Raw genomic sequence first — 17,011 nt, 5'->3', positions numbered from 1 at the left:
GATGTTTCCCACCAGCTGAAGCAAATTACCAGTACCAACTTGTAGTTAGTCGGTTATGTTACAGTGGCTTAATTGGTCCCTGAAGCCAAGGCAAGGTATCTCTGCTAGTAGTAGATAGTGACTCGTGGCACGGACCAGATGTCCTCTCATGCTAACATTCTTGGTCATGGAGACAAAGCGTTTTCTTCAGGATATTGAGCTCCACTCATTGACGCCGGAGTAATAAATGCCGGAGTAATAAAGACATTACTAACCATCCTCTACATCAGCACATATAGCTACGAGATATATTTGGCTGGGTATACTATAGGTATACTCTACTACTTCGCCTTACCTTACATAAAGGGCTTTCCTCACAAATCAATGGGGGTTCCATATATCCCGTAGAGCCCCAGGATGTCCGCTTGAGGAGGTTCTAGTACAATTTAGATAAAGAAGTTATGGCTTCTTAAAATATTTATAGATAGTACTTATATATACATAATTAAAATACAATCGCATCGCCTAATGAGACAGGGCCTATATCCTTGCTAGACAGTAAAGATAAAAATTTGTATATCAGCCTTTCAATGGCTAGGGGGTGATTTGACTACATGTGCGAACATGTGCTAACAGTCTCAAACAGGTGACGATGGATTGTTGAGTCATGGACGATTTTCGGATGGATCTAGCACGCTGGCTTAGGGCCGATTGGGATTATTATTTAGGTTACCCGGGTATAATGAGTGTTTAATCGAGGGATGTGTATGCTACGTAACTTAAGGTACTTCCCTCTTACCGACTGTAAGTTGTTTATAAATTGCATTTAAACTACGGTGTAAGAGATTGCCTTATATGACTAATCACAGTCTAGGGTCACATACACTTCCCACTTCCTCCGCCCCCCTGTTGGAAATTGGCAGTGTACTTTGGTTTATATCTTGTTTCATACTTCTCATACCCACGGAAAGAAAACAAAGGGAAAGAATAGATGAAAGCAAAAGGAAAGAGGACATGACACTGCGATAATCATGGCAAATTACGTGTCGGAACCCATTCCCTCCCCTGCCCAAGGTGTTGGCCCCCTCTACAGACCCGATGGTGAAAAGCCCACAGCAACAGTATCCAAAGACATTTCGTACGAGAATGTCCACATTCTACCTCAATCTCCCCAATTGATCGCTCTGTTGACGTAAGATGATGGCCGAATCAAGAGCTCCATGCTGATATTACTGGTCAGTAACCATGCTGACATATCTCGTAGCATGATCAGAGATAAAAGAACTAGCCGTGCCGACTTCATATTTTACTCGAACAGAATCATTCGTCTCCTCGTGGAGGAGGGGCTCAACCATCTGCCAGTGGTTGAACAATCAGTCACAACCCCTGTAGGTCGCGTCTACCTCGGGGTCAAGTTTGAGGGGAAGATATGTGGTGTTTCCATCATGAGAGCAGGCGAGGCTATGGAACAGGGATTGCGGGATTGCTGCCGTTCGGTCCGAATTGGAAAGATTCTCATACAGAGGGACGAGGAAACGTGCAAGCCAAAACTTTTCTATGAAAAACTCCCTGCAGACATTGCCAATCGCTGGGTGCTCCTCCTCGATCCTATGTTTGCAACAGGCAAGTTTGTCATCGCGAGTAGTCGAATTGAACTAATACCATACAGGGGGGTCTGCAACACTTGCCGTTGAGGTCCTGAAGGCAAAAGGCGTCCCGGAAGATCGTATCCTATTTCTCAACTTAATCGCGAGTCCTTCCGGTGTTGCGGATTTTGCAGAACGCTTCCCCAGGCTGAGAGTAGTTACAGCCTTCATAGACCAAGGCTTGGATGATAAGAAGTGAGTGCTCTGAACTAGAAAGGCTAGAGAATATTACTGACAATGGTTATTCTAGATACATCATCCCAGGGCTCGGTGATTTCGGTGATCGATATTATACGCTGTAGCCAACAAGTAGAGACTCCGGGTCCTAGAACACTGTCCATCATTGGATCAGAATCTTGTAGAGTTCTCTATTATAGCCATGTTAGTGGAGGATTCCATTAACACAGTATATAAGGTATAGTATTCTCCATCAAATATCATGACGCGGAAAATTCTTTGAGCCTTCACATTGTACGCTGCGGAATGCTCTAATCATAGTCAGTAATCATCAGCATATGCGTCGACGCGATCTGTATCCTCAAATCCGGTGTCTCGAGTGTTGGCAGAAGTAGTAAAATCGTTTGAGCGTCTAACACGGACATCACTCTCTTCGTACTTTGTGGCGGTATCCTTAGCAACGGCGTCGCAAGCATCCACCCAATCCGAGTATACGTCAACAGCAGCAGAGAGATCTGAAGATGTCATAAGCAAGGTCCATCCGTATAAATAATGCATTCTCTAGTGGACTTACAATTAATGCCTGTTTGGAATCGTTGTCCACAGACTTTGCAAGATAGATTCCCTAGACCAAGCTTCTTATCCAGTTTCACGACGATGGAATTTTCGTGGTTGCAGAAAAGGCAGGCAAATGTTGTAGGCAATGGTTCCTTCTACTCTCGAAATTAGCGACAACAACTATAATGATCGTCGAGTTGGTCACCTTTTTGGGTTGCGCTGGCTGCCTGCTGGACTTCTTGCGCTTACCCTGTACAAATAAAACCTTAGGAAAGAGGTACGTTGGTAATCATATGAGTGGCATACCATGCTTCAGGCAGTCTTAGTAGCCTGGCCTGTGTCTTGAATTGTCTTTTCGAGACCGTATAACGTGTTCCACTCGTGCGCTTGACGGGTCTGTCAACTCAATGACTGATCTGGAATCAGTATGATGATGCAAAAGGACCGGCGCAGACCCCCCACAGATTTACCTTGTGGAGAGACGGGAGTCTAGTGAGACGACGCGGCGGTGGCAGGCAACTAGATCTTTGTTAGCTGAACTTGCTTACCACCCTGTCTGGCAGTTTCAGTAATTCCGCGGAAGATTAGAGGCTTCCTTGGGTAGGTAGGTAGATGGATACAGAGTAGTGTGGCGCAAGTGATCAGAAGCCCGCATCTAGGTACAGCAACCAGGGGTCGGTTAGTAATACTACAACTACTAGGTGATCAATGTATAAATATCCAAATCCTGCCTTTCTACCACACATCATACCTACTGCGTGAGAAACTAAATTTATGGTGCGATCAGGTCACAATTTGCAATTAGTGAAACGCATGCTGATGCAGAAAAGTAAGGATAGCCGCGTAGAATCAATGATAGCAGGGGCAATATAAAATTTATAAATGGATAAGCGGGCATACTTCCAGAGGCCGGCTAATTAAATGTTATGGTCTGGCTCTCATGACCTAGATACTAAAGTAGAACAAGGAATACTGGGGGTAGTAGTACGTAACCATTTTGGGCTACTAATTCCCGGGCATGGCAAATACCGTCTGTCGATAAGGTACGAAGTCTGTAACGGAAAACATAAATCATGTGACAAGAGAAGAGATCCTCCAATCATAAAAGTTTTCAATTGACCTTGGTGGGGAAGGCAATATTATGTAACTAGATAGGGCCGACGCCTCGCTTAGCCGACTTTTCTGTGGGATTTCGTTTTCTGCTCTTATCCCGCGATCGAGCAGCAAGCAGCGACAATCGATTCGACTCACCTCCACCAGAGCGTGTGGTGTGATATCCTAGTCTGTCTTCAAGCCGTGCAAGATAGACCCGAGTCGCAAATATGGCCGTTGGAAAGTATGCGAGTGCCTACCCCCGTTCAGTTTCGCGAGTCGGAGCGCTACCAAGTCGATATTTGCGCTCTGTTACTCATATCATTATAGGAACAAGCGCTTGTCCAAGGGCAAGAAGGGTATCAAGAAGAGGACCGTTGACCCCTTCTCCCGGAAGGATGAGTACTCCGTCAAGGTAGGTACCTTGGATTGGACACGGTTAAGGGGTCCGCTAACTTCAAATAGGCTCCTTCTACCTTCCAGATCAGAGAGTATGGCAGCGGCCCCGTTTCCTCGATTTTGACGTTCAGTTCTGTTTTCGCCTCATAATCTTATTGTGTTCACGTGTCTTCGCTTTATCCTGAACAGGGACTGACCAATTGGTTTTATTTTAAAGTGTCGGAAAGACCTTGGTGAACCGCACCAGTGGTCTGAAGAATGCGAACGACTCCCTGAAGGGCCGGATCTTCGAAGTGTCTCTCGCCGACCTCCAGAACGACGAGGATCATGCCTTCCGGAAGGTCAAGCTTCGTGTGGACGAAATCCAAGGAAAGAACTGCCTCACCAACTTCCATGGTTTGGATTTCACGACCGACAAGCTGCGATCCCTTGTGCGCAAGTGGCAGTCTCTAATTGAAGCCAATGTGACCGTGAAGACGACCGACGACTATCTTCTCCGTTTGTTCGCCATCGCTTTCACGAAGAGACGCCCCAACCAAATTAAGAAGACCACATACGCTCGCTCGTCCCAGATCCGCGCTATTCGCAAGAAGATGACCGAGATCATCCAGCGCGAGGCCGCCAGCTGCACTCTTTCTCAGCTCACTACCAAGCTGATCCCCGAAGTTATCGGTCGCGAAATCGAGAAGGCCACACAGGGAATTTACCCTCTCCAAAACGTTCGTTACCCCCGGTGGCCCTTGAATAAGGTAACTGTTCAAAGAACTGTCTAATGCCGATACAGGTCCATATCCGCAAAGTCAAGCTCCTGAAGTCCCCCAAGTTCGACCTTGGTGCCCTGCTTAACTTGCACGGCGAGTCCACGACTGATGATAAGGGACACAAGGTTGAGAGAGAGTTCAAGGAACAGGTTCTTGAGACTGTTTAGGCAGTCGACTTCGGCTAGTCATGGATTCTGGTTTCTCTGCCGTCTCCGGTTAACGGTGTCACTGCTCCAAGTACGATAAGTTTATGTTTAAAAAAATAAGTAGTGTCATTAGCCGATGAATGACAGGATATGCAAGTTGTTCTTCTCATCGATTTGAGCATACACGCTAGTTTGTTATCAAGCTCGATAGTCCTACTAAAAGTGATTAAGGTCAGTTTTAGTCGATCTCTCGTGTAATCGCCTAGTAGTACTACTATTTTACGGAACGCGTCTAAGGTGAAGGGTTACCGGAGTTGATCGATTGACTAGTTAATTATGCTTGTGCCTCGACGCTATGGGACGTTCTTAGACTGTTACTGTTTTCTCTGCCTCCATCTTGGACTGTAACTCGGCCTGATTCAAAATTCTTTTCTCCAGTTGTCTTTGAAGACCTCATGATAACGATTACTATATATGTCCAATGCGTTTTTATAATGTAATATAAATGCATCTTTGGGGGGAGGAAATATTCAGAAATACTGCTATAAAGTTCAGTCCTTACTGTACTATTGCGCTGGCATCTGTATGTAGTCGTGTCTTGCTCTGGGGAGACCGCATGTTGTGCTGGAATGATATACCACTTCCAGTGTTGGTATCATACAGAAAGCGGTACTGTTATACAGGCAAGGCTACCACAACACTAAAGTTCACTCTTCCCCCGCCTCCAACTCCTGTAAAGCCTCGGTTTACGTCTAGTAAACCTTTACCGATTGAGCTTTTCGGGCTTTAGGCCCTAATAATCATGTGCCAAGCCACAGAACACTGTCTTTCGATGTCTTTAACCTGAGCACTCCTACCTGATAATCTGTGACATCCGTTGAAGGTGTAATAGAAAACAGTCAGAGTGAAAGCACTAGGAAGCCATTATAGTCATACCCTATAAGCTTAGAGTTACACTCTTTTACCTGCTTAACTAGGCATGATATTATTATCTGACTTATTATATTAAAATGAAAAATAAAATAAATTTTATTATATTTTTTAGTAATTTAGATAGTCTTTCTATTATTATTAAATATTAATAAGATTCTTATTTATTTTTTATAATTCAATCTTATTTTTAGGCAAATGTTATTTGGACTCTATATAATCTAAACAGACTCCACATACAGTGTAAGAATACATATCTCTACAATACTTGTGATAGAGCTATATTATGAGAGATGTTTATACTTATATTAATCTTATTACAAAACTTAGTTAATAAGATATAAAAGTTATATAGCCTACAGTCTATTGACAGATATAAATATCTGTAAGAAGTGACAAGGTGCAGGCTGGTAGGATTGTGACAGGCTCAAGAGCCCAGGAACTACTCAAGGTATGTGATAGTAAGTAGGAATTAAATTCTTTAAAGAGCTATCTAACTTTAGATTAAATAATTCTTCTTATAGCTAATCTTTCTTAAAGATTTTTTATATAATATTAAGAAGTTCTTATATCTTTGAACCAGTTTTTTTATAATTTTAAAAAGCTTCTCAGATTTCTTCTTTTTTATTAAATAATTTCTATGTTTTTTTTATATTATTAATTTAAAGTGGTAAGACTAAACAGATCATAATATAAAATATTTCAATTTTAAATAATTAATAAAGTTTAACCCTTTTTTAACCACTCCCTGCCTAATCTTAATATAATAGAACTAATATAGATATTAATAAAAAAGAATAGATAAATTTATATTAAATATTTTAGATATTTATTTTATAAAGTTCTATAACTAGTTTCTAGATAAATATAATATAATCTTTTTACTTAATTAAAAATAATTTTTTATAACTGTATATTTTTAAAAATATATTTTTCTATTATAAATTTCTTAAATAATTTAGATTTATAAAATCTTGAAGTTAAAGATCTAAATCTATTTCTAGAAAAGTAGATATTTATTAATATTTAATCAATACTCTATAATAAAGACCTTTAGTTTTAATTATTTAAAAAGTTTAGATTAATCTTTAATTAGTCTTTCACTACTTTTTTAATTTCTATTATATTTTATCTAGGATTAATCCTTCAAATCCTCTTTTATTAAAGTTATTTTTAATGAATATTATATAGATAGTTTCTTTTTTTAATGTTAGATAAAATAAGTAAATCTTATAATTTATAATATACTTATCATTTTTTTAAATATATTTTAAATTTTTCAGAATAAAATATTTAATCTAATATTTATTATTTTCAGATAATAATTAATTATAAAATTAAAATAGTTTAAAAATTATATTTAATATATTTATTATTTAGAAAGTTATTATTAAATTACAAAGTACTTTAGATTTCAGTAATTACTGAGAATCTTAAGATTAAAAAAATAATTAGTTCTAGTTTCTATTCTTATAAGACTTAGATAATAATTAATAATTTTTTATTATAAATTTAATGATTATATTTTATTATTGAGTTTTACTTTAAAAAATAGGTCTGAGGCTAAAAAATCCTTTAATTATTTTATTAAAATAAAACTTTTCTTATATATTATCTACATAAGTCTATCTTTAATAATATTTTTTATTCAGTCTTAATATATTAGAATTAAAATTATAATAAAAATATTTTCAGAAATATTAAAAGTCTATATCTCTGAAATCTAACTAAACTTAATATTCTTTTATATAAATTATGTTAAGAATGTTAAATAAGTTTTTTAATCTTTAAAATTATTAATAAAAATCAATAAATTTAAAAATGCTTGGACATTACAAGTAGTTGTTAAGATTTCTTAATTTTTATTTTGAGAATAAATCTTAAATACTTAATAAAGATAATCTCAACTTTATATTTATTAATATTTATTTAAAGATTTATACCGTGTAAACACTCTAAAATTTATAATATTTAAATTTAATATTAAATTAATTTATTATATATAAAAATAAGAATATCATTTATATATATAAAGTAAAATTTATTAAAAACCTTTTATAAAACTTAATTAATATATTATTAAAAAATATTTAGATAATGAGTAAGGCTAAACAGAGTTACCAGCTATTTATATAATTTAAAACACATATAAAAAATAGTTTCTTACTTATTATCTTCCTTAATTTATATACAGTAAAAAATTTAAATTATATTTAATCTAATAAAATAATAAATCTTAAAGATACATTACAGAATTTTCAAAATTTAAAATAAAAAAATAATAATTTTTTATGATTATTTAATTAAAGATTCAGTAATCTATATAAAAATGCAAATTTTTATTAAACTTTAAGATGAATAATATAAAGATAGTTATTAAAAAGTTATTAATATATATAAATTCTTTTTCTAATAAAAGTAATTAAGATTTTTTATAATATCAAAAATTTTAATTAATTTATTGAGTATAAAAATTACTAAAAGATCTTTTATTTTTTATTTTTGTATATCTCTAATTAATTTAATAATATAATTATTATCTAAATAATAAGATAGCAGAATATCTATTACAGTCTTATTAAAATTATTTAAATATTTATAATAAGATTTAGATAGTTTATATCTAATCTTTATTAAATCTTTTAGTTAATCAAGCTTGTAAAAAGCCTTGTTAATATTTATTAAACTTATTATATATAATTTTATAAAATCTTTTTTTAGTTTTTTATATATATTATATATTAACAACGATCTTATAAAATATTAAGATTTAATTTTAATTTTATTTATATTAAATCTTAATTTTTATATTCTGAATATAGAGAATTAAGTTCTTAACTTAAATCACTATCTTTTAATACTTTATTTATTAAAATCTTAATATAATACTATACTTATAAATATATAATAAAATATATAGAGATATATATTTTTACAAGTTTTTATTAATATTTAAAAATATTTCTGTAAGTTTAATTATAAAGACATTTTTTTTTAAATCTTTGATATTTTATAATTTAATTGGTATATATTCCAGTTTATATTTAATTATAAAGTTTTAACTAATTATTCTGTACAGCATATAGTTAATATTAATTAAAATATTTATAAAATAAAATTTATTAACTAATTCTAATATAAAGAAGATATAATAGTTTTTAAATCTCTATACTTTATTTTTAAATTTTTTATAATTATAATTTACTAATAAATATCTTTTTAAATAATAATTGAAAAAAGTTATACTTTTTTTGAAAAGATTTAGAAAATTATTAAAACTTTTTAATTAACTTTCTTTACAAGATTTCTCTTAAATAAAATCTGGAAAATCTTATTTTTTAAACTTTTCTTATTTAAGAAATATTATAAGAGTAGGTAAGAGTACTTAATAATATAATAATTTAAAATTTTATAATAAAAATATAATTATTATTTGTTATATTAATTTAAAGTTTTTTTTAATATTTATTAGATTTATTAAGCAGGTTTAGTACTAACTATAATTAATTTTTAATTTATAATATTATTTAACTTTATTTTTTTGAATAATAATATTTATTTAGATATTAGAATATCTAAACTACTTTAAAAATAAATTAACTCTTATTAATTTATTTATTACTTATTTAATTTATTAATAAAACTCTTTAAAATCAATTTTTTATTTAATATTGATTATTTGTTAATAAATATTATTATTTAAGACTTAATACAGAAGATTTTTTTAATTTATATTCTGTCAATTATAATAATTAATTTTAATTAACAGGCTGTTAATCTTTACAAAAAGATTAACTATTTGATTTTCTTAATAAAATATGAATAATTTATTAATGATTTTTTAATAGATAGGGTTCTTGTAAATTAACTTAGAATAATTAATTAAAATTATAATTAAAAAGATAATATCTTTTATAATTAGTCTCAATTTATAGGATAATATTATCTTAATTTTTTTATTTAAAAATATAAATATATATCAAGCCCGTTTAATTGATATTTTTTTTTAGTTATTAATTAATCCTAATCTTTATCTGTATACTATTAAGCTAATTAGAAAACTTATTCTTATTTTTTTATGAAAATTTATAAAGATTAATAACTTAAGCTTTTTTATCTTAATTATTTTTTAAAAGAATATTAATACTAGTACAAAGACTAATATAATATATACTTAAAAAAATAAAAATTAGTTATTAATAAATTATTTAATTTATTAGAGATTAACTTAAATCTTATAATTTATGATAAAGTCTTGTTAAGAAAAGACATATTATATTTAAATATTCTCAAAAATTAAGTCTTTAATTTATTTCATTAATTATTTTATAATATTATTATAAGAAGTATTACTAGATTAGCTTACTAAATTCATTAATATATTATAATTATAATATATAATTAATACTAATATAATAAATGATTCTCAAAAAGAGAGAATTTAAAACTATAATAAATTTAAAAGTCTAAAAATTATTTAAGATATATAACAGTAAATAAAAATTAAATTCTCTAAACCATTATCTAACTATAGATTAAATAATTTTTCTTATAGTTAATCTTTCTTAGAAACTTTTTATACGGTGTTAAAAAGTCTTTATATCTTTTAATTAGTTTCTTTATAGCTTTAAAGAGCTTCTTAAATTTATTTTTCTATTAGATAGTTTTTATACTTCTTTAGATATCATGAATTTAGATTTGTAGAACCAGACAGGCCAGAACATAGAATATTCTAGTTCTGGATGGCTGACAGGGTCTAACCCTTTTCATAAAAATGCAGAGTTATGTATTTCTAATAATAACTTAAGCTAGATATATTTCTTTTAACTGTTTATTTAAAATCTAAAAGGTAGAATTATTTAAGTAATACTATAACTTTTAAGTGTAAAACTAATATAAAAAATCTTATATTAAATAAACCTTAAGCTTTTCTTACCATATATCTGGTAGGGGTAGTGTTACAGACCCCTGCTAGTTACACTACTAGCAAGGCGGACTCGTCAGGTAGAAAGCACCGAGAAGGTAATGATCGGACAGACAGCAACTCTTATCGAGTAAAATCCTGATTTAGATAATACCTGGAACGACCATATATCACATGATCATTTATCATCAGATATATTATTGGAAGTATATCCAAGATATACTGGGAACCTCGGACCATGATTAAATTAATTATTAATCTATCTTGGATGGTATATAACTTGATATATAAAGGATAGGGTATATAAGGATATTTTTTATATACTTAACTAGTTCTGTTCTTCATGCTTAACAACACTGTCTTTAAGTAACCATATGCTTAGAAACTTCATAATAATATTTATCCGTACTTACTTATGGATAGCTGCGCGGCACTATTCAGCCTTACTTCTCTTCTCTTATCCAAAACCAGTTATTCCTAGATAATCATTAATCTGATATATCCTTGATTCAGTTTAAAGGTACATATACCAGTAAAGCTAAGCTAACAGGGACAGGGAAGCGATCCTAGGGTTTGACACATTGAGCACCAGTCAGCGCGAGTGTTACCAGTTATAATCATCCATTATGTCAACAGTTTCGAACTCATCGCGCACCCTGCAGCAGCAGGGCCCGACAATGCAAGAACTGATGGATATGGTTAGTCAGTTATAAGAAAGTATCACTGCCTTAAAGCAACGGAACCAGCTACTCGAAGGTTGCTTAGCAGTTAAGTCTGTTAAGATCTGACTACCGAAACCGTTCAACGGCAACCGAGCGAAGCTCAGGGCTTTCTTGACCCAGTTAGACTTATATCTTAACATGAACATAGAGAAGCTCAGAAATGAGATTAATAAGATTCTTTTTACATCCATCTACCTGATTAAAAGAGTATTTAATTAGTTTAAGCTGTATATCCATGAATACTATAAATTATTGGTAGATAATTAAGATAATAAAGCTAAATAAATCTTTATTAGTTATACCAGATTTAAGAAACATCTTAAATAAATATTTAGAGACATTAACGCAGCACGTAATATTAAATAAAAATTATGATAATTTAAACAGATTAAATTAGTATCTAAATATATTTTTGAGTTCTTACAAGTCATCAGCTACTTAAGAGTGGAATAAAGATACCTATATTATATAATTTAAGAAAGGACTTAAGATAAAGATTCAAGAAAACTTCATTTAGTAAGAGTAACTAAATATATTGCTACAGATAATTACAGCAATAGTCAAGATTAATAATAAGTTATATGAATATAACATGAAACAGAAAGAATACTGATAGACTATTAAGTCTATATCTTGATAAAATAATCAGTAAAGCTACCGAGCTAATAATGAAAGATTAGCACAGTCTAGAAGTCTAGAATACAAAGATCTCTATAGATTAAAGCTAACGGAGCTGGATGCAGCACAGCATTAGACTCAATAAAACAAAATATCTAAGAAGGAATTTAAACAGTGTAAAAAGGACTGCTTGTACTTTAGCTACAGCAAAGCAGATTATTAGTTAAAAAACTGTAAACAGAAACAATAATAGCCTTAGAAATAGTTAAGAGCTACATACAAAGATCAAGACAAAGAAGCCTATAATATCATCATTATTCAGTACAAAGTTTGAACAGGACTTATAATATAGATATTGAATAGCAAGAAGCTACACACCATACAGTATAGATAATTACTAGTATTAGAAAGTAAGATATATCAAGATTAGTTAAGATAACAGGCTATTACAGATAAGCTAACAGCATCATCAAAATAATAAGAAAACTATCAACTATTTGTACCATTTGATTAGCCTATGGAAATCAATAATAGCAATAAACTAGTTCTGAAGAACGAATACCCAGTATAGTTTAAGATAAGTTCGATCCTTTAAATAAAGAATATAGTACTCAACTAAAAGACCTTAAACCTAATAAGAAGAGACATAGTAAGATATCTAATATCCTGAAAAAATCTCTATCAGAAATTAGTAAAACACGTCTGACACTGCAAGACAAAGATCAAAAAAATCAAAAAAATAATAATGATAATATTACTTACTAATTAGACTGTATAATAAAAGAATTCTCGGAGAATCCAGCATAATTCTGCCCAAAACTCAAAAAGATTATACAGCACTGTCTATATTAAAACTTAAGATATTGAAAATCATAAAACAAGACCTGAAAACAATATTTATAGAAATATTCCTGTTATCTAAAAGTTTGCTTGATATGTAGACAAGATAATACAGATTATTATTATTAACTGTTTAAGATAAGTCAAAAAATATAAGTAGCTAGGATAAAAACTATAATATAATAATAAGAAATATCTGTACATATACTTCAAAGAAAATAACAGATATTAAAAATATAATAAACTTCTTTAGATTATATATTACATGAACATGTACTCCATATATTATAATTAAAAATATATTATAAATTATCAATCTAAAACACTAGAAGTAATAAGAACCAAAGTAAGCTATTATCTATATCTTAACTTTAACTATTCATATAAAGAATACTGATAATATTTATATTATAGATTAATATATTAACTAACATGCTTTAACAATTAGTATATAATATACTATATAGTAAAGATAAAAGGATCAAGATTTCCAAGAAGATATCTAAAACAACTAGAACCTAACTGGCTAGATTAGTAGTTAATAATCACTAAATCAGGACTATATTTAAAGATCCAAGCAACCGTACTAGATTAAATAACTTAAGTATTAATAGACTTTAGAGTAATCAGAAACTTTATAAACCTGTAATTTATATAGCAGCTGGAAATATTTAGAAGATAGAAAACAGAATCTAAACTGATTACAGGACTAAATGGAGAGAATTTTGGAATTTTTATATTAATAGTTAAGTTAGAAACTGTATTTATAGCTGTAAAGAGTCATCTTAAATATATAGACTTTAATATGACATTACTAAGATAGTATGATATTATGTTAGGGATTTCATGATTTAGGAATCATAATCCATAAATTAATTAGAAGACTGAGAGTCTTTAATTCATAAATTATGATTATTTAAGATAATACCAGCAAGAACTAGGTATGGGGTCTGGATCTGTATGGCCCGCTATACAGTAAGAAGCTAAAGTAAGAACTAAATAATCTATAGAAAGATTAAGAACATTATAGAAGCCTAACAAGCCAGGTACTAGAGATAACTTGGAGGAAAATAGTATCTCAAGTATTATTATACAAGTAATAACAGTAACTAAGTTATTATAAAGAGATTAGCTCAAGAAATTATCAGAATAGATACTACTAATAATAAAAGAGTATTGAGAATATAGTATTAACAGTGTTAACTTAGAAGTTGAGATACAGAAGCAAGGACCAGAAGATTTATGGAAATTTTTAATAGTGATTAAGAATAATCCAAATATCTTACTATAATATAAAAGATTTAAGAATTTGTTTAAACAGCTGAAATAATCTAAATTATCTCAGCATAGAAAGCATGACTATACTATCCTTATTAAGAAAGAAAAGTTACTGGTATGTAGAAAGATTTACCCGATATCTAAAAAAGAATTATAAGTACTATAGAAATATATTAATAATTAGTTAGTAAAAGATAATATCAGATTATTAAAGTCATTAATAGAACATGGAGTTTTATCTATACTAAAGAAAGATAACAGTCTATAATTATATATGGATTATTAATTACTTAATATAATTATAATCAAGGATTAACATCCTTTATCCTTGATCTTGGAAATCTAGGATAAGATACAAGAAATAAAGTAGTTTACTAAACTTAATATTATGGATATATATTATTGTATATATATTATAGAAGATAAAGAATAGAAAACTGTATTTAGAATAAAGTATGAATACTTTAAGTACTTAATTATACTATTTAGACTTATTAACACACCAGCATTATTTCAGTAATATATTAATAAGATATTAAAAGAATATCTTGACAGATTCGTGATTATCTATCTAGATAATATCTTAATCTTTTTAAAGATAGAGAAAGAATATGTCAGGCATATAAGACTTATTCTGTATAAATTATACCTATATTAATTAAGATACAAACTAAAAAAGTATGAATTTTATATATAAGAAACAGAGTTTCTGGGATATTGGATATCTATAGAAAGAGTCTATACTAAGTAAGCTAAAGTGTAAGTTATATGGGACTGGCCTTAATCCAAGAATCTGAAAGAACTACAGCAGTTTATCAGATTAGTTAATTATTATTAATGATTTATAGACAGATATGCCATCCATATAATACCACTTTTTAAACTTATAAAGAAGTTATAAGAGTATAAGTAGGAGGAATTGTAATAGCACATGTTTGAGAATATCAAAGACTGATTTACTATATTATTAATACTTGTACAGCATGACCCGGAGAAAGAAACCATTATTAAGACTGATATATTAGACTATACTGTTAAAATGTGTATAACACAATCAGAAGAAGACAGGAAATCCAGACTAATTATATTTTACTCAAGAAAGTTGGTTCAGGCGGAACTTAATTATGATATTTATAATAAAGAATTATTAGTTATTATAATAATATTTAAGTAAGAAAGGGTCTATCTTAAAAGAGTAAAACATATTATTATCGTGAAAACAGATTATAAGAACTTGACTTACTTTATAATAACTAAAGAATTGACTAGAAGACAGACAAGATAGGTTAAAATCTTATTATAGTATGATTTCTGTATTATATACTGTAAGAAAACAGAAAATAGACATATAGATATATTAAGTTATAGACTAGACTGTAAAATAAGAAAAAGGATTATCAAACCAGCTATCTTGAAGCAAAATAAAGATGGATTAATTAGTTATAATAAAGCTAATCTAACAGTAATGTTGGAAATAGGCAGTAACTTAACTAAATAATTAACTAATGTTATCAAAGAAGACAAGATATTTTAAGAGATGAGTAAAGGCTCACCAAACAAGATTATTATTAATAAAGATAGACTAGCCTACTTTTACAGATTAATCTTTATACTAACTATTATAAAAGCAAAGATTATGGCTAAACACCATGATAAACTACTTAAAGATTACTTAGAAGTTGAAAAAACCACAGAATTAATCACTAAAAATTATTACATTCTGAACCTCAGACAGAAAGTATATAATTATATTAGATAATATAAGACATATATTAAAAATAAGTCTATAAAATTCTGACTTTATGGATAAATATAAGTACAGGAGGCACTATAATAATTATAAAAATAAATAATAATTAACTTTATTAATCTATTACCCGAATTAAAAAAAAATATAATATTATTATAGTCATCACTAATTACCTTATTAAATATATTTATCTTGTACTAAGTAAAACAATAATAATAGTAATACAAATAGTAGAACTATTTCTAGAAAATATTATTGCAAATCATAGAATGTTAAAGTATATTATATTAGATAAAGACAAGCTATTTATCTTAAAGTTCTGGAGGTCACTCGCAGATCTTATAAAAATTGAAAATAAATAATAATAGCTTATTATCTGTAGATAAATGGATAAATAGAAAGGATTAATTAGATAAAGTAATATCTGAGACATTATGTTAATGATTAGTAAGATGATTAAGCAAATATATTACGTATAGTATAGTTCTTATACAATAACATTAATTATTTAATAATCAGAGTCTCATTGTTCTATGTTAATTACGGTTATTACTCTAGATTTCTGGAGATATTATTAGGAAAGTAACTAGTTATTAATATAGTTAAAGATACTATTATATTCATAAGAAATATATATACTCAGTTATCCCGAGACATTGAATTTATGAACTTATAAAGTAAGATTTACTATGATTATCAATACAAGAAGAACCTGATCTAAAAAAAGGGAAGAAAGTGTTCTTATTCTACAGAAATATTAAGATAAAATGACCAAGCCAGAAGCTTGACTATTACAAACTAGGACTATCTGTTATCAAAGAAAAGAAAAGACTAGTTAATTATAAGTTAAGACTACTGAAATTAATGAGTAAAATTTACTCAATATTTTATATCTTATTGTTAGAACCCGTACCAAAGGATGCTAGAATTATAAGAATGTGGAGATTAATAATAATACTAAATCAAAATATAAAGTTAAAAGAATCCTGGACTATAAAAAGATTAGTAGTAAATCATATTACTTGGTAAAATAGGAAGGTTATAATACCGCAGAAAACACATGGAAACTTATTAAGAATTTGATAAGCTGTTACCAGCTTATGAAGTAATATCACTGATAGATAGGTTGACATTTGTCCAGAAGGAAGGGAAACTAACTAACTGAGTCAGACTAGGATCATCTGATACAAT

The 17,011-nt window shown here is 29.6% G+C and overlaps 3 protein-coding genes across 3 annotated transcripts; 2 read left to right on the top strand and 1 right to left on the bottom strand.

The window, feature by feature from the left end:
- The first annotated feature begins 878 nt into the window (after positions 1-878).
- Positions 879-2,007, top strand: BO94DRAFT_566396 (uracil phosphoribosyltransferase). The gene is made up of 4 exons (XM_025614550.1): positions 879-1,171; positions 1,244-1,602; positions 1,649-1,820; positions 1,876-2,007. The coding sequence occupies exons 1-4, from the start codon at positions 1,011-1,013 to the stop codon at positions 1,925-1,927; spliced, it is 744 nt and encodes a 247-aa protein (XP_025466666.1). The 5' UTR covers positions 879-1,010; the 3' UTR covers positions 1,928-2,007.
- On the bottom strand, positions 1,862-2,773 carry BO94DRAFT_493466 (transcription elongation factor 1 family protein). The gene is made up of 4 exons (XM_025609203.1): positions 2,667-2,773; positions 2,566-2,610; positions 2,377-2,515; positions 1,862-2,317 (listed from the first exon to the last, which is right to left on the bottom strand). The coding sequence occupies exons 1-4, from the start codon at positions 2,667-2,669 to the stop codon at positions 2,124-2,126; spliced, it is 381 nt and encodes a 126-aa protein (XP_025466665.1). The 5' UTR covers positions 2,670-2,773; the 3' UTR covers positions 1,862-2,123.
- Positions 2,774-3,682: 909 nt separating this feature from the next.
- On the top strand, positions 3,683-4,834 carry rps1 (40S ribosomal protein eS1; the record flags this gene model as incomplete). Its single annotated transcript, XM_025616274.1, has 5 exons — positions 3,683-3,696; positions 3,783-3,867; positions 3,918-3,943; positions 4,069-4,570; positions 4,636-4,834. The coding sequence occupies 5 exons, from the start codon at positions 3,683-3,685 to the stop codon at positions 4,777-4,779; spliced, it is 771 nt and encodes a 256-aa protein (XP_025466664.1). The 3' UTR covers positions 4,780-4,834.
- Between the last annotated feature and the right edge of the window lie 12,177 nt (positions 4,835-17,011).

This window comes from Aspergillus sclerotioniger, assembly GCF_003184525.1.
Source record: "Aspergillus sclerotioniger CBS 115572 chromosome Unknown BO94scaffold_16, whole genome shotgun sequence".
In the NCBI taxonomy this organism is placed as follows: domain Eukaryota; kingdom Fungi; phylum Ascomycota; class Eurotiomycetes; order Eurotiales; family Aspergillaceae; genus Aspergillus; species Aspergillus sclerotioniger.
The sequence above is the reverse complement of the archived record's forward strand: the minus strand, read 5'-3'. Positions and strand labels throughout refer to the sequence as shown.

Coding starts and splice junctions, on each gene's coding strand:
- BO94DRAFT_493466 (XM_025609203.1), bottom strand. Junction 2,516..2,565: donor AGCCAGCGCAACCCAAAAAG/GTGACCAACTCG, acceptor TTTCGAGAGTAG/AAGGAACCATTGCCTACAAC. Junction 2,318..2,376: donor ATTCCAAACAGGCATTAATT/GTAAGTCCACTA, acceptor TGACATCTTCAG/ATCTCTCTGCTGCTGTTGAC.
- BO94DRAFT_566396 (XM_025614550.1), top strand. CDS start 1,011: ATGGCAAATTACGTGTCGGAACCCATTCCCTCCCCTGCCCAAGGTGTT. Junction 1,172..1,243: donor CAATTGATCGCTCTGTTGAC/GTAAGATGATGG, acceptor CATATCTCGTAG/CATGATCAGAGATAAAAGAA. Junction 1,603..1,648: donor CGATCCTATGTTTGCAACAG/GCAAGTTTGTCA, acceptor AATACCATACAG/GGGGGTCTGCAACACTTGCC.